This window comes from Agrilus planipennis, unplaced genomic scaffold (assembly GCF_000699045.2).
Source record: "Agrilus planipennis isolate EAB-ADULT unplaced genomic scaffold, Apla_2.0 scaffold69, whole genome shotgun sequence".
Taxonomy (NCBI): domain Eukaryota; kingdom Metazoa; phylum Arthropoda; class Insecta; order Coleoptera; family Buprestidae; genus Agrilus; species Agrilus planipennis.
The window spans coordinates 407,380-423,818 of record NW_020438962.1 but is presented as its reverse complement, the minus strand read 5'-3'; the positions used below and the strand labels follow the sequence as shown (position 1 = coordinate 423,818).

General features: G+C 34.3%; 5 protein-coding genes across 5 annotated transcripts in view; 3 read left to right on the top strand and 2 right to left on the bottom strand.

Moving 5' to 3' along the window:
• Nucleotides 1–1,599: 1,599 nt before the first annotated feature.
• On the bottom strand, nucleotides 1,600–3,663 carry LOC112904645 (cytochrome P450 3A28-like). The gene is made up of 3 exons (XM_025975233.1): nucleotides 2,927–3,663; nucleotides 1,794–2,024; nucleotides 1,600–1,731 (listed from the first exon to the last, which is right to left on the bottom strand). Exons 1-3 carry the CDS (start codon nucleotides 3,576–3,578, stop codon nucleotides 1,658–1,660), a joined length of 957 nt encoding a protein of 318 aa, XP_025831018.1. The 5' UTR covers nucleotides 3,579–3,663; the 3' UTR covers nucleotides 1,600–1,657.
• Nucleotides 3,664–4,751: 1,088 nt separating this feature from the next.
• LOC112904646 (farnesol dehydrogenase-like) lies at nucleotides 4,752–6,576 on the bottom strand. The gene is made up of 5 exons (XM_025975235.1): nucleotides 6,413–6,576; nucleotides 6,014–6,345; nucleotides 5,824–5,953; nucleotides 5,615–5,767; nucleotides 4,752–4,831 (listed from the first exon to the last, which is right to left on the bottom strand). The coding sequence occupies exons 1-5, from the start codon at nucleotides 6,506–6,508 to the stop codon at nucleotides 4,790–4,792; spliced, it is 753 nt and encodes a 250-aa protein (XP_025831020.1). The 5' UTR covers nucleotides 6,509–6,576; the 3' UTR covers nucleotides 4,752–4,789.
• Nucleotides 6,577–7,373: 797 nt separating this feature from the next.
• On the top strand, nucleotides 7,374–10,637 carry LOC108735795 (lipase member H-B-like). Its single transcript, XM_025975232.1, has 6 exons — nucleotides 7,374–7,462; nucleotides 7,577–7,637; nucleotides 7,882–8,064; nucleotides 8,593–8,999; nucleotides 9,087–9,271; nucleotides 10,319–10,637. The coding sequence occupies exons 1-6, from the start codon at nucleotides 7,408–7,410 to the stop codon at nucleotides 10,532–10,534; spliced, it is 1,107 nt and encodes a 368-aa protein (XP_025831017.1). The 5' UTR covers nucleotides 7,374–7,407; the 3' UTR covers nucleotides 10,535–10,637.
• A 323-nt stretch (nucleotides 10,638–10,960) lies between these two features.
• Nucleotides 10,961–13,757, top strand: LOC108735794 (pancreatic lipase-related protein 2-like; the record flags this gene model as incomplete). The annotated part of the gene is made up of 6 exons (XM_018467951.1): nucleotides 10,961–11,033; nucleotides 11,129–11,186; nucleotides 11,374–11,460; nucleotides 12,274–12,671; nucleotides 13,159–13,343; nucleotides 13,449–13,757. Coding segments are annotated over exons 1-6 (1,092 nt in total), but the record flags the coding sequence as incomplete, so codon positions are not given.
• A 1,484-nt stretch (nucleotides 13,758–15,241) lies between these two features.
• LOC108735793 (lipase member H-like) overlaps nucleotides 15,242–16,439 on the top strand; it is a 2,622-nt gene continuing 1,424 nt past the window's right edge. Inside the window, exons 1-3 of the mRNA XM_025975221.1 lie at nucleotides 15,242–15,309; nucleotides 15,386–15,677; nucleotides 15,767–16,173. Of these exons, the coding sequence (XP_025831006.1) occupies nucleotides 15,249–15,309; nucleotides 15,386–15,677; nucleotides 15,767–16,173 (760 nt within the window). The 5' untranslated portion in view covers nucleotides 15,242–15,248. The remainder of the gene's footprint in view (nucleotides 15,310–15,385; nucleotides 15,678–15,766; nucleotides 16,174–16,439) is intronic.

The window sequence follows — 16,439 nt, the reverse complement described above, 5'->3', positions numbered from 1 at the left end:
ATTTGGTGTGAGATACGATTAATTGACTTTAAAATCGCCCATTTATTGTCTGTATCGCCCTTGGCGTTAATGAGTACTCAAAACACAGTGACACTGCTTTGATCGCTTTGAAATCATTTGATGTAAGATATGATATGAGATTTTACATAGAAATTGATCGAAAAGGTTGAATGCTGATAGTGGATATATTAAAGTTTTTAGTATATATTGGATCTTCAATTACTAAACAAACCGTAGCAGTTAGATAATAGTACCTTTTACTTTCTTTAATTGGTATTCGGTAGAACAAGAACGACTACAACAGATAGAGTGATGCAAACGAAACATTTGTACATCATTTCAAACGATATTCAGACCAGAAAAAAAAATTTCGAAAATCAAACGCAGGACAGTTAAAAGAATTTCGGTCAAACGCCATCCCACTCATTACGTAATCCTTTTTATTATACAATTAATTGGTCGACAAAAGTCAAAACCCTTCTCGCGCGCTGATGACTTTTTTCCCTTGAATAATCGAAACTTTTGACGTATCTTTTTTTATACAGTATTTAATATATCTGCAAAACAATCCAAGCGGGCGCTGACATAAATTTCACTGTTTAAACATGTGCATGTATTCGTTCTGATAACAACTGAAGAACGAGGATGTTATTAAGTCAGTTGTTTTTATCATTCACAATGAAAATATCTACAGGAGCAGGGTGTAATTATTTATCTACTCCAATTCATGATTAAGTAGGTAGCTACTTTCATTACCGCATTTTAACCAGCAAGTCTGCGTTGTAAACATTAATGAGGTACGTAGAAATTTTTAATTATAATACATTATTAATAAATGCAGGTACCTGGCATATACAGGTAAGGCAAAAAGTTCACCTACCATAAGAATTTTGTCGTTTCTTTCTCTAACTAGGCCTTCCTTTCTAACATCTACTCATTTCTAACCTTTTCCACCCAGGGAGTCCCATCATTCGCCGGTAACATCACACATCTATTCCGCGGTGCTGTTCCACGTTTCGCACCCGTACATCGTCACGTTCCTTTTTCAAATTACTAAATTAACCCTTTTTGCAAGCATAGAAATGACTTTTTTGTGAAAGGCAACTCGTCCCTGCACTGCCCTTTGTTTTATATGTCTACTACTCCTTCCATCCTGAATTTTCTGACTTCCTACATGCCGAAAATTAGCCACTTCTTCTAATTTTCGTCTCCTGCCTTTATATTCATTCTTTCCCTACATTTTTCTTTGGATACCACTATTTTTGTTTTACTTTTATTTTTTTTTTATTTTATTAAAGAAATATCTAAATAAATAAATGTCAAGATATATACTTACAGAATGTTTAGAGAACATGTTCAATAAAATTCTGAATGCATGTTGGAGTAGTGCGTTGGCAACCTGTTGAACGCTGCAGTCAAACAATTAGTAATTCGTCGTCCGACAAAAACCAAAAAGATTATCAAATAAATAAATTTTCATTCACTAAATTCACCCATTTGCGTTCACTAATAATTTGTACAAACATTTTAGAAATAAAAAAATATTTATTGCGTCTTCATCAGTCTTACAATTTTCCAAGTATTTTACAATAATTTTATATNATTATTAAATATATAGTCAGGGCTTGTTTTAGTAACAGTTATTTTTATAACTGCTCTATATAACCCCTAAGACACCATCCTGAATCAAAACTTTCAACGATCCTCTCAAAAATTCCATTTCCTTTTTACCTATTACAAAGAAAAATGTATTAAATAAATAATAAATAAATAATAATAAAAACGAAACTTACTGTACATATTCCAGTACGTAAGTGCCTGTATGAGGGCCAGGTTATCGCGTTGAAACCTTTGGGGGTTGAAATAGTCCGGCTCTACAAAATTATCGGAATCTCTATGGATTCCGGATACGGGGATTAGAACCTTAGTTCCTTTTTCTAATGTTACATCAGTGCCAGGGATATTTAGAGGGTTGAGACACTTTTTAGTCAAAAATGGTACAACAGGGTACATCCGAATGGTTTCTGAATAAAAAAAAAGACCTTTTAACCATACATTTCCTCCTGGATGACAAATCGTAATTACTCCTTATTAAGAAAGGATTTTACTATCCTCATGGTGGCAATTCACCCTTGGAAGGATACTTGTAGGTACTTTCACGTATTTTTCACAATTCGAGTTGTTTAAATAAATATCGGCATTTTAGCATAATTTTTTTAAATACCCACAATACCAAATACCTACCATTGACGTAAACAGTAATTTTGACGTATGTTATCAAACAAGTTAAAAAATACAAAGCATTATCAATTATCAATAACACGGGTGATAACAGGGTCAACATCTACACATTATATTGCATCATCAAATGATAAAAATGAATACAATCTTTTGGTCTATTTTCGAAAATAAAATTCTATAAAAGTTTCTTTGACTCCAAAATGATGATAAAGCAAGGTAAAATTTACCCACTTTAAAGTTTAAAAAAAATTTTAGGGTGTCCGTTAAAGTAGACGCAATTTAGTTTTCAATTGAGTAATTTATCTATTACTTCCTCGTAATATTTTATCTATCTCTATGTAACAGTATCTACCAGTAATAGACCAAAGTGTCGTCTAGCCTTAATCGATAAGATGATTAGAAACATTGTATTGAAGGAAAAACCCCAAAAAACTGTTTAATGTCTACATTTATCTTTTGTTTGACGATGCTTCAGGTGAAAAAGTGATAAGCATACAAAGGGTCACGTTTTTAAGTTAGGTAACAACAGCCCGTGTTACTGATAACACGGCTTATCATGAATACTGCATTTAAAAATTCAAGTTCACTTATTTGAATGTTCTCCTAATGCAAATAAATGACTTTTAGCCGAAAAGATAAAAAGGCAATTTGAATTTTTAAGATTAATATTAAGTGGCAAAATTACCTAGTATTATAGCATTCAAGAAGTCTTCTTTTCCTTTTTCTAATCCTGATCCTTGCTGTGTTTTCTCAAACGATACTATTTTGTTTCTAGCACTCTCATTTTTAGCAATCTCTTCCAAACACCTACAGAGAGTTTCCGCCATCTTCTTAAACCCACCAATTCCACGTTTACTATCTAATATTCCTTCCAACTCGTTCAAAAACAATTGTGTGGCAACTTTAGGTCCAATTTTGACCCCTATAGATCTCTCAAATCGCTTCTTCAAATCCACTTTTTCCAAAACTTCACTCGGAGATATTTTATCCAAAACAGAGCCAGAAGCTTTCACCAATTCTTTGTACTCTGGGCACAAATGTGTGGATTTATCAACCAGGACCTTCTCCAGGAATCCCAAAGAAACAGGAACATAAACAGGTTCATTTAAAAAGTAAGCACCACCATGTTTTAAACCGTTTTTCTTCAGTTCAGTGTAAATTTCATCAACTTGACGCTCAAGATGGAAGTTTTTCCAAATCAGTTTCGGAAAATTCTTTAGAGTCAGTTGCTCTTCAAGACAAATCACGTTCCTGTTTTGCCAGTACGTCCTGGACCATTTACAATACTCAAAGAATATTATAAAAAGCACAAACAATACAGCGATTAGTTCTAACATTTTTGTCGCATGTGAAACCGTTGTGAACGATCTGAACTTGAAGAAGCAACTGCATGTTTGGAAACACGTTGACCGAAAAGCAAGCTTTTCATCGGCAAACTTTATCTCCACGTATCGACCGAATGATCGAAGAATGATTAAATATTTTCTTTTTAAATCTAGGTGAATTACGTTTTATCGTTCTCGTAATCAGTATATTTTAAATGTGCTACATTGTATTACAAATGGAAAAAAACTGAACCTACATCGAGAATTAAATTGTTGTTGTTAATTTTTTGTTAGCAAGATTATAAAGATTTATTTTGTTAATCTTGTAAAAAATTAGTTAAATTGGTCCATAATGTAATTTTATTTATATGTATTTGTTTGTCTGTTCTCATAAAACTGTAGAATCGCTAATTTTATTAATCAACTAATTAAATTAAAATGTGATATAAAATACGATAATTTCTTTGAAAACTAAAAAATCGAAGGGTGTTACTATGATATAGAGAAGAATTAAAAGCGTTTAGTAAAAGTTAGGACCGGACTTATAAAATTAGCTGTGATATTCTGATAAAAAGTCAATTTCGTTATTTTATTATTGCTGGGCAACTCGAATAATTGGCAGATGGTCAGAATGTACGTTATTATACAGGGTGGTTCTTAAAAATCGCGTACCATACCTTTGGATGGTACATTGAACTGATAATATTCGATTGAGAGTAAATATTGCTACAATTTTTTTGATATAGTTACAATAAAAAATAAAACACTTTATCATCAATTAGCTTATCGTTGCGTTGTTAAAATTACAAACTGTAATGATTGACAATGTTTTCGTTTGATAGAGGAATCAAAAATACATTTATCGCTAATATTATTGGCCAATTAATTGTTATTACTGCATATGTATTTTTCATATTGAACATAACATCTATGGTTATTTTTGGAAAACGTGTAAATAATAACGAAATTCATAATTGTTGTAATCTTTTCTGAAATAATTGATAATAAATCTATTATACTCAAAAACATATTACGCGTTGTCAAAATTTGATGTGATAATCCAATAATAAAGATTTGAGACACCATTATTAAGTTTATTACGTTTGAAATCATAAAAAAAGTAACTTTATAAGAAAATCTTTAATTTTATTTTTTTTTTTAACAACAGAAAACATTAACGATATATATATATAAAGGCATTTTTACGAATATAAAAAAGATATTTAGATAAGTTCACCAAGGGGTTTAATGGTCAATTCAGTCACCTAAAAACACAAATAAACAAATTTTCATCTGTAAACTACTATGCGAAATTAAAATTTCACTTTAAATAAAATAAATAAAAGTAAAACAAAAATACTGGCATACAAGGGAAGAAAAAGTAGGGAAAGAGCGAATACAAAGATAGGACACGAAAACTTAGAAGTGACTGATTTTAAGTGTCTAGGAAGTCAGATAAGTCAAGACGGAAGCAATAAAAAGAAGTCACTTCTGTGCTCGCGAACGATTAATTTAGAAATTTGGAAAAGATTGTTAAAGGTGTATATTTGGAGCGCGGCGCTGTACGGGTGCGAAACATAGACGGTGGGCGCGGCGGAAAAGAAAAGATTAGAAGCGTTCGAAATGTGATGTTACCGGCGAATGATGAGGATACCGTGGATAGAGAAGAGGTATTAGAAAGAATAGAAGAATGGGGGACTCTATGGAAGTCTATAAAAAATAGGTGAGATAGGTTGGTAGGACACCTTTTCAGGCATGAAGGTCTAGTCAGAGACATATTAGAAGCAGAAACAGGAGTTAGGAGGAGTAGAGGTAGGCCTAGATTAGATTACTGTTCGCAAATAGTTAAGGATGTGGATTATTCTAGTTTTGGGGAAATGCAAAAATTAACTCATGATAGGAAAGAGGCGCGTGTCCCACCAGTCTTAGGACTGATGACCTTATGATGAGGATGATGATGATTAAATTAAAAATATCTAATATTATATGTATTCATAATTTACAAACAAAAAATGATTTTATAGAAAAGCAAAATTTTAAAAAAATACCTGAACATTCGGAGGTGTCCCCAAGACATACAAGACAGCATCAGAAACGTCTTTAGCCTGTAATCTCGGGGCTATTTTAAGAATAGGGGCGTTGTCATAATTATAACCGTTCACTTCAAAAATCGGTGTATCAACAAGTCCTGGTGAAATACTCTGAAAATGATTAAGTATTTAAATTAAGAAATTTAAAATAAGTCCATAAGACTTACAGTAACTTTAATTTTGGTATTCAAATCCCTTAGTTCGTGACGTAACGTTTCAGTTAGGGCTGTAACGGCGTATTTACTAGCCGGGTAAACATTATAATGGGCAATCGGCGGTACCATGTGACCTACAACACTAAAAACGGATTCAAATATATTTTTATTTTTCATCTTTCTGTTACTACATCGATCCTACCTGTTTATATTTATAACATGACCGTCGATATTATTTTTCTTCATTATTTGAACTGCCTCTTTGGTCGCAATGCATATTCCAAGCACATTGGTGTCCAAAATTTTTCGAAAATCTTCAATTTTACCCTCGGTCAAGTTGATGGGTTTCCCCAACCCTGCACTGTTTACTAAAATACTTACAGGACCAACATTTTCAGTGGCCCACTGGAAAGCCTTTACAACGGATTCTTCCTGAGTAACATCAGCCTGGAAAGGGTAAAATTTACCCTCTTTTCCGTCCAAAGTTCTAGCCAATTCTTCAAGCTTTTCTTTTCTTCTAGCCAGTCCAACTACCTGAGAATAGAGCAGCGATTAATGTCTATAAAAATATAAGGACTAGCAGCTTTCTGGCACTAAATACCTTTAATCCTAGATTTACCAGATCTTCCACTATCGCAGCCCCAATACCGGAATTAGCCCCGGTGATAACTGCAACCTTACCATCCCAGCGTTTCATATTGTTACTTCAGAATCAGGTACAGCAACTTGTTCTGCTTTCTCAACACTGCAAAGAGAAAGATCTCTCATTTCTTCGTCGTTATTAAACTTTCTTCATATAGAAAAGTAAGACGGATCGCCAGTCCCACTTTCACGTACCCGACAATTAACATTTATAAAAATTTGAATACCATCACACTGTAAATGTACAAGGACGTATGAAAAGTTTGTTATCTTGGCATATTAATATGGTAATCCTTCAAATGAATAAATACCTTTTCTTTGGGTATGTATGAAACTACTATAGTTAAAGTTTCCTTAAGCATTTAAATCTAATTTAGACTTACACCTATAACAGAAATCATTACCTTGGACTTATTTTAGGGTAAGTATGGGTCATATTGCTTTACTATTTTTAATTAATTTATTGTGCTATTTTGGTAGCACGAATTTAATTTAGGATAAAAAATATTATTACAGAAATCATAAAAACTTTATCTTATTATGGATTTGTTAAGAAAATTTAATACAGAAAGCTCAAACTATTAAGATGAGAATACTGAAAAACAATAGAAACGTATCACAACTGTTATAATAATTAACGTTAACAATTAATTTAAAAAAAAAAATGAATACGTAAATGATAAATTATTTATGAACAAACCTAAAATAGGTTAACCCTTTATTATTGCTAATCTTTAACAGATGAAAATGCACTTTTTGTGATTAATGATCCTGAACAATGCCAAATTAAGAAATGTTATTAAAAAAGCACAATCAACAAATAGATCTTTTAGCTATAAAGCCCAGCATCTATGACGTAAACTAAATTTCAATGAGAAATGTTTACCTTTTTAAACATTAAAGAAAAATGAAAAACTAAATTCGTATTTACGTACTACATAATACACTTCCACAATGAATAAACTTGTTGCGTTAATGTTTTTACTTCATGTTTCATCAAGTATTTTAGGTAAAATACATTAAGTTAATATTATTGCAAAAATAACTAATCAAGTGCAGAAATGACAATTAGACCAATTAAAAGAAGAAAACCATTAAGTTGTTTTACCTAATTCTCTTCTAGATAATCTTCAACCTAATCAAAATAACAACCCTGGCAGACAACCAAGATCGAAAAGAATAAGGTAAGAAGAAGGATAATTCAATTTAAATATAGATTAATCCCTCTTGGGCAATACGTGTTAATTTATAGATAACTTAAAACAATTACCGTTAACTATTTAATAGTTATGAGCAGAATTAGTTTTGGTCTTGCAGTCTTAGTGTTCGTCTTGCGAAAAAGACCAAGGTCAAGACACAGACTGAACGACCAAATCGTCTTCCTTTGCTCATTACTACCTACCATTTAAGCATTTCGTGTTTTTGCAGTCAAAACAACTATTCAAATACAACCTCAGATGGACAGGACCAAGATCAAAAGGGTTACTTCCCAGACGGGAATGGATGTGTTAGCCCTGGGCTTTTAAACCATCCCAAAAGCAATTTGACCACAAGGTGTGGTTCCGGGAAAACCAAGCCGGAGGAATTTGTCACGTTTACATATTATAACAGGTGGAAAATAGAGTGCAATCTGTCGTTTACAAAGTAGTGTACTCTAACCGTATTGCAGGTACATGTACCATAATATGCCAAATTAAAGATGTCGGAACTGTAATTACGTTCTTTAAAAAAGACTGCGGGAAGATTGGTCACACAGCTACTTGCATTTATGTGAATTTTTTCGGCATCGCGAACTCTAATAATATTTTATTCTAAATATGAAATATTAATCTGAAAATTCATTTTTGAATTTTTTACCCACTACACGCTACCTCAAATTAATGAGGGAAAAACTGTTGCTGTTGTTACAACCCTTGCCGGGAATCGAACCCGGGATCTTTGACTTTTACGCACCAATGTTCTGAGCTAAAGCCAAACGTCCCGGGTTCGATTCCCGGCGGGGCAACAATTTTTCCCTCATTAATTTGAGGTAGCGTGTAGTGGGTAAAATTTTCAAAAATGAATTTTCAGATTAATATTCTTCTTCTAAAAGTTGTCTAAAATTGTATATATGTTTTATTCTAAAATTGTAAATTTTAGAAAAAATAACGCTACACATGGAGTTACATTTTCGTTAAACAGCTCGGCGAAAGTTTTGGTTGAAATAGACAATGGGAAGCCCCTAAAATTGATAACGCACGGCTGGTTGAACGACGGGTTATCAGAGATATGTCAAAGAATTAAGAATTCTTATTTAAAGACCCGCGATGTGAGTGTAATTGTGATAGATTGGGGCTGTGTGGCGCATTCCCATTGGTACTTTACACCTTTAGAAAGCATAGAAAGCATAGCTCAGTATTGTGCAAAGGTGATTGAGAAGATTGTCGATAATGGAATGAACCCCAAAAACATCCACCTGATAGGGTACAGTTTGGGGGCGCATCTTTCGGGAACTATATCCCTCATACTCAAAATGCATATGAAAATTACAATCGCAAGGGTTACTGGTGGGTACCTAAACATTTATACAGACTATTACTATTACAAAAAACTTCAAAGGTTTATTTTTACGTAGATGCCAATCATATTTTCAGGCTTAGATCCCTCTTTGCCTATGATTGAACATCTCAAATATCGCCTTGATCAAACTTGTGCAGATTTTGTGGATGTGATTCACACTAGTGGAGGTTTTTTTGGTATAAAAGATGCAATAGGCCATGCAGACTTCTACCCTAATGGAGGCGTCATACCCCAACCTCGCTGTAAAGGAATTTTGGAGGTTAGGTTTGCTTACAATATTGTTGAGCTGCTTGCTGACATGAACAAAATAAAAAAAGCTCAAGTGGTTAACCACCCCTCTCACGATCTCTGCAAGAAGGCTGAAGGGGGTCGCCTGGCCTAGCGTCTGAAGTAGTCCGGAGGGACTATCTACCCACCAGCGTTAGCAGTTGGTGGGAGTAAGCCGCCCAAAAGTATTTTTTCTCCCATTTCCACTTCTCCTGTCTCTAGTGTCTCTCCCTAACCATCTCTCTCACGATCCCTGCAGGAAGGCTAAAGAGGGCCATCTGCCCTATCGTCTGAAGTTGTCCGGAGGGACTATCTGTCCACCAGCATTAACAATTGGTGGGAATGAATCGCCCAAAGGTATTTTTTCTCCTGTCTCCATTTCGCCTCTCTTTAGTGTTTCTCCCCAACGCTCCTCTTACGATCCCTGCAAGAAGGTTGAAGTGTACGTCTGCCCTATCGTCTGAAATTGTGGTTGGACAACCGCAACAACAGCAGTTGGTGGGAATGAACCGCCCAAAATTATCTGTCTCTACTGTCTCTCCCCAACCGTCCCTCTCACGAACCCTGCAAGGAAGCTGAAGGGGGTCGTCTAGCCTACCGTCTGAAGTAGTCCGGAGGGACTAGCTGCCCACCAGCATTAGCAGTTGGTGAGAATGAACCGCCCAAAAGTATTTTTCTTCTGTCTACATTTCGTCTGTCTCTACTGTCTCTCCCCAACCGCCCCTCTCACGATCCCTGCAAGAAGGTTGAAGGGTACGTCTACCCTACCGTCTGAAGTGGTTCGGTGGGACTATCTGCCCACCAGCGTTAGCACTTGGTGGGAATAAACCGCCCAAAAGTATTTTTCTTCTGTCTTCATTTCGTCTGTCTCTACTGTCTCTCCCCAACCGTCCCTCTCACGTTGCCTGCAAGAAGTCTGAAGGACGGTTATCTGTCCTACAGTGTGATGTAGTCCGGAGGGACTACGTGCCCACCAACATTAGCGGCCGATGGAAATTGACCACCCAAAATTTTATTATTAATTTTTTTTTTGTTTCAGATTTTTAGTGCATGCAGTCATGCAGAAAGCTGGAAGCTCTTTGAAGAAAGTATCGAGGTGTTTACTGAATATTCTAAGTGCGATTCGTGGACTAATTTTCAACTGGGAAAATGTAATAAAACACAAATGGTACCGTTTGGGGACCCGGCACCATCACACGCAAGAGGTTGCTACTATCTTGATACCACCAATATACACCAGAACAAATTATTATAAACATCTTGATATACAGTTTTAAATAATTCTGTTGTTTATATTATTTGTCCAGCGCGTTTATTAGTATAAACTTTGACAAAGCACTTTTACAATTAAGCTTACAACAAACACATATTTTGTATGAATAACATTTCTTATAATAAATTATTATATTGTACGTTACTTGTTTTATTCTAATAAAATTTTTAGAAGAAGAATGTGACACTAATAATTTTTGTTTGTTAATTTTGTCTCCAAAAGTTAGAAAGGAAAAGTAGGGAGATATTCGTGGTACCTCATGGTTTGAATATTTGTAGTGCCAAGGCAGTACATTATCGTGATTTGAAATAGAGAACAATGCCAAATTAAGAAATGTTATTAAAAAACATAATTGGCAAATAGACCGTTTAGTTATGAAGCATAACATCTACACCTAAATAGTTGTTACTAAAATTCGCTTTCAAAATGAATAAATTAGTTGCTTTAATACTTTTACTGCAAAATTCATCGAGTGTTTCAGGTAAAATGTCAAGGGTACAAAATATCGTATTTATTAATTAATATAATTCGTATTGTTCTAGTTAAAAGGTGTTTTTTACCCTATTTCTCTTTTAGATAATCTTCAGGCTAATCAAAATAACAATATCACACGACCAACGTCGAACAGAATAAGGTAAAAGTACGAACAATTTCCTTTAGGGAACATTGAATTTGAGTTTTGGCAAACCCGGTCATTATGATGAAAATTTTCTTAAATATTTTTACATTATTTAAGCACGTCAATCTGTAATAATCATATCATTTAAAGACAAATTGGATATTGTTTCTCTCAATAATTTTTATTTTTGATTTTCGAGTAGCGGTCCACTTCGAAAGTCCCCATTGGAAAATTTTCAGATGCGTTATGTTCTGGACAGCGATTTTCATTTTACATTTTACAATAAAGAGTAAGTTGAAGTTTTATTTTCCTCGTCAACTTTTAACGTTAAATACGTAACTATATAAATACAACAAACAAAAGCATTTTTGATATAAATTAATTATTGGAAACGTTGAAAAGAATTATTTCGTTGATATGCAATGTAGGTACTCATTGTCATTATCAATGTTTCTAAATCTCAAAGGCGTTCTAGGATTATTTAGATCTCTATATTTTTTATCCAATTTTATTCATTCTCCATCTTGGGTACATCATTCTCCATCTTGTGCACACCATCCTCCATCTTGTGTACGTAATCCTCCATCTTCTGCAAAACAACCTCCATCTTGTGTGTATCATCCTTCATCTTGTGTGTATCATCCTTCATCTTGTGTAAACCATCCTCCATCTTGTGTACGTAGTCCTCCATCTTGTGTAAACCAAGCTCCATCTTGTGTGTATTGTCCCCCATCTTAGGTACATCTTTCTCCATCTTGTGCACACCATCCTCCATCTTGTGTACGTAATACTCCATCTTGTGTAAACCAATCTCCATATTGTGTGCATCATCCTCCATCTTGGGTGCATAATTCTCTATCTTGTACATACCATCCTCCATCTTGTGTATGTAATCCTCCATCTTGTGTAAACCAACTTTCATCTTCTGTGTATCATCCTCCATCTTGGGTACATAATTCTCCATCTTGTACACACCATCCTCCATCTTGTGTACGCAATCCTTCATCTTGTATAAACCAACCTCCATCTTGTCTGCATCATCCTCCATCTTGTGTAATCCATCGTCCATCTTGTGTACACCCGTTAAAATTCTTACTTGCAGTCACCCGAAAGGGATAGAAATGTTGAAAGATGAACATTACAAAAACATCTTGCCCCAGGTGTTTCCTGATAAGCCTGTAAGGTTTATAACCCACGGTTGGAAAGCGAGTTGCAAAGCAGGCTTCTGCACGGAACTAAGAGACGAATACTTGAAAAATGAAGACAACCAAGTTATAATAGCTGAATGGGAGAGTTTGTCAAATGAAATAGAATATTTCGAAATAGTTGAGCAGACAGGCGAATTTGCAGTGATTTTTTCAAAAGCTTTGACACCTGTTGTCGAAAAGGTGCACGGAGAAAATGTACAGATAATTGCATTAGGCGTGGGTGCTCATCTTTGTGGAATCGCTGCTGAACTTATAACGAATACAACTAAAATGAAAATAGGAAGAATTACAGGTAATATGAAATAATCATTAAATCAGAACAGAACTGTTGGCCACCAACTTATTTAAACCACCAGGTGCGAAAATCATTTGAAATACTTCATCCTTTCAACCATGTACTTGTCAATAAAAAGCACTTTTGATTTGGTCGAAGATTTATCAAAATTACTGGGGTCATAGCCAGACTGTAGAATCACGACAGGCTCAATAATCCTTGTCCTAGTGTACTCCTGGCTACGACCCTGGTAACTACTTTTGTAACACAGACACCATACAATCAGACAAAGTAAACCAAATCCAATTGCTATTAAATTTGAACATTTTTGAACTTCCTTGTAACTCAGCTTATCTTATAAAACTATAAATGCATTGTTTTACCAGTACCAAGACTACTTTTGGTACTTTACTGTCACATCAGTATTTGTTCTTCTTATGAGCTTTATCTTCTAAAGAAGTTAATATCAATTAAGAAGAAAAAACAAAAGGGAAATATATTTCAGGATTGGATCCCTCCTGGCGATCATTTGAAATTCCTATATACGGTCTTCAAAAATCGCAAGCCACCTTCGTGGACATTATCCACACTACCGCTGGCTCATCAGGTATCCCAGAGCCCCGGGGTCATGTTGACTTTTATCCCAACGGTGGTATAGTCCCACAGCCTGGTTGTCGACGACGTTTTATGGTAAATAAATGATTAAAACAATGCTTTTCGTAAAAAGTAGGTAGTCAGATACATTTTGATGAAATTGGTTGGAGAATTTAATTAAAGGAAGTTCTCTTCTTCTAGAGATTTGCCTTAGATAAATGTAGCCACAACCTTAGCTGGGGGTGGTTCAAAAACACCATAAACTCTCAACCGAAAAATTATAAGATGGGATACCGATGTACCTCAGGGAAAATTTTAAACATATTTTACTGCAACTTCAATGACGTGACACCTTTTGGTCAAATGACCCCTGCTAGTGCTAGAGGCGTCTACTATTTGGAAATTAAGAAGTGGCCTTTTCCATCAAATCGCAAAGAATTTAATAAGAACGAAACAAAAAAAATTGAAGTACAATCGAGAATAAAAGAATTACGATTTTTTTTATGTTTAAACTAGGAGAATAAAAAATATATTATTAATTTGTGAATATAAAACTTTATTATATACAGATGGCATTTTTTCTCCCCTGCAACTCCTTAAAATTAGATTACACACAATACAGTCAAAACCGTTTACTGCGACATCGTTTAGAACAACATACCGGTTATATTGACCAAAGTCATAGTTCCCGGCTTAATTCTGTTAGACCGCCTTATAAAAAATACCGGTTTTTACGACATTGCTTATTACAACATATCTCTTTAAGCGACCACATTTAACTGATATTTTCGGAGAATTATATCTGTTAGAACGACCAGCTGTATTGTAAACATTTGAATAGGTAACAGTATCCACATCTGGTACAGTAAATGACCATTAGTTTAGGGTCTATTGTAATTCTCAGAATATCTGTTACTGAAGCTAAGGAGTTTATTGATGCAGATAACTCTATTGCAATTTGTGCACCAGCTACGGAAGATGATATTGTACAAGAAGTTCAAGAGGAAAATGACGAACAGGAAGAGACTGAAGAACAATTTACAGTGCCAACTTTGAATGATGGTCTCAATGCTGTCAGTGTATTACGAAAAATTGTTTTTTATTCTAATGAACAGTTTCATATGCAGGGAAATTATGATGATACATTAATTAAAATTAAACGTGAACTACAAAGTCTGTACGCACGACAGAAGTGTTCCAAACAGACTAAAATTCCAGATTTTATTAATATAGAAAAATGATAATTATATGTACGTAATGTCTTTTTATAATACGTTTTATGTAAAATAAATAAAATGTAGTTTTATTTTATATATGAATATATTAATCACACATACAATAATAGGTATTAAGTACTTAATAATAACGTCGCCGGCTATTACGACTATCGGTTTTTACGATCAAATATGAGTAGTCCCTTCAGTGTCGTTATAACAGATTTTGACTGTAATTATTTTTAAATATTATTGTAGGTATCTTTGTAAAATGAGCTACTTTTTTTTTATCTTTTTTTCATTTAAAAGAGTCACGCCGTTTTTAACACCTCTGCACTTTATTTAAATGGCTATCGGTTCATATTAAAACAGTTAGATAAAAAGAAAAGCAAATTAATACATATTCTGCATATATTTTCAGTACGGTTAAACAGACAATTCCCCTCTTCAGTGCTTTTTTGCATTAAAATTTCGTGTCCTGTATAGTCTAATCTAATTTTATGTATTTATGTGTTATGTACTGTAAGGGGTCAAAAATATTGACTTTTATGTATGTAACTGATTTAAAAAACACCACACCACGATTTGAAATGAAGAATATTCATAAGACGATAGCTCGTTAACTACCCACTATTGTAATTAATGACAGTTGTATCTGTACCTGTAAATTTTAGTTAATTGTTCTTGATAAGCATTTGGTAATTAATTGCAAATTTGATATCTACTTCTGCCTATAAATAATTCAAGTCCAATGGGGTATTCACCCATTTGAATACTTGTTGGCACTATGTTCAAATCAGTTACAATTTGTTCAAGTGTCTGCCTTCTACTACTACTAATTAATGCAAGTAAGTGTACAATTTTTTTATTCATAAGCTTCTAATTCAGAAAATTATTTACAAGAAAAAAATTAATAACATTTAGGTTCGGGGAAGTACCCGACGAAAAATGGTCCCAGAAATAATCTATTACTGGATTTTGGTAAAATAACAATAAAAAACCCCATGAAAAACTACGACGATCCAAATACATCCCCTTACGGAGAATACGGAATAGACTGGGTGTATTTTCCAGATGGGAATGGAAATATTAAAATCGGATTTTTAAGACACCCCAAATACTACAACAAGAATGTTGCCAGTAACAGTAGCACAAGAACAATATTTTCGAAAAGCCCAAACACTGAAGAAGTTGTAAAATTTATGTTTTACAACAGGTGAGAAACAACTGAAAAACAACAACCCCCAATTTTATTGTCACAAAGGTACCACCTGGTGCTACTTAACAAAAACTTTCTACTTCTAGGAAAAACAACGACAAAGGTGGAACGACATTCCTTTTAAGCAATATGACAGAAGTTTTAGGGGAAATTGATAACTCGAAACCCCTAAAACTGATAACGCATGGCTGGCTGTCGAACGGGCATACAAAAACGTGCCAGCTGATTAAAAATTCCTACTTAAAAAAAGATGACATGAACGTGATAGTGATGGATTGGAGCGAAATATCCGACACCGTATGGTATTATAAACCCTTGTCAAAAACAAAAGACGTCGCTTCGTATTATTCAAAAATCGTTGAAAAAATTGTCGCAAACGGTATGGACCCCAAACATATTCATTTGATAGGGCACAGCCTGGGGGCCCATGTGTCTGGATTCGCAGCAGTAACCCTTAATAGAACCACTGACATAAGAATAGGCAGAATTACAGGTAATACGTATACTATAGGGTTGTTCGGAAAGTCATTTCGTTTTTTTTTTGTGGAAATGAAAGACAGTTTTGTTATAATAAACAAATACTTTATTAAATTATATATTGACCGTTCTGGTCCAACACCTTTTGCCATCTTTCGAATAATAGCGACATATTGACAAAATAAAATTTTTGGTCTTTGCTGGCAAAAAACTGATCGAGGAGGTTTTTGACCTCCTCATTTGAGGTGAAGGTTTTACCGTCTAAAAAATTTTGGAGTGACC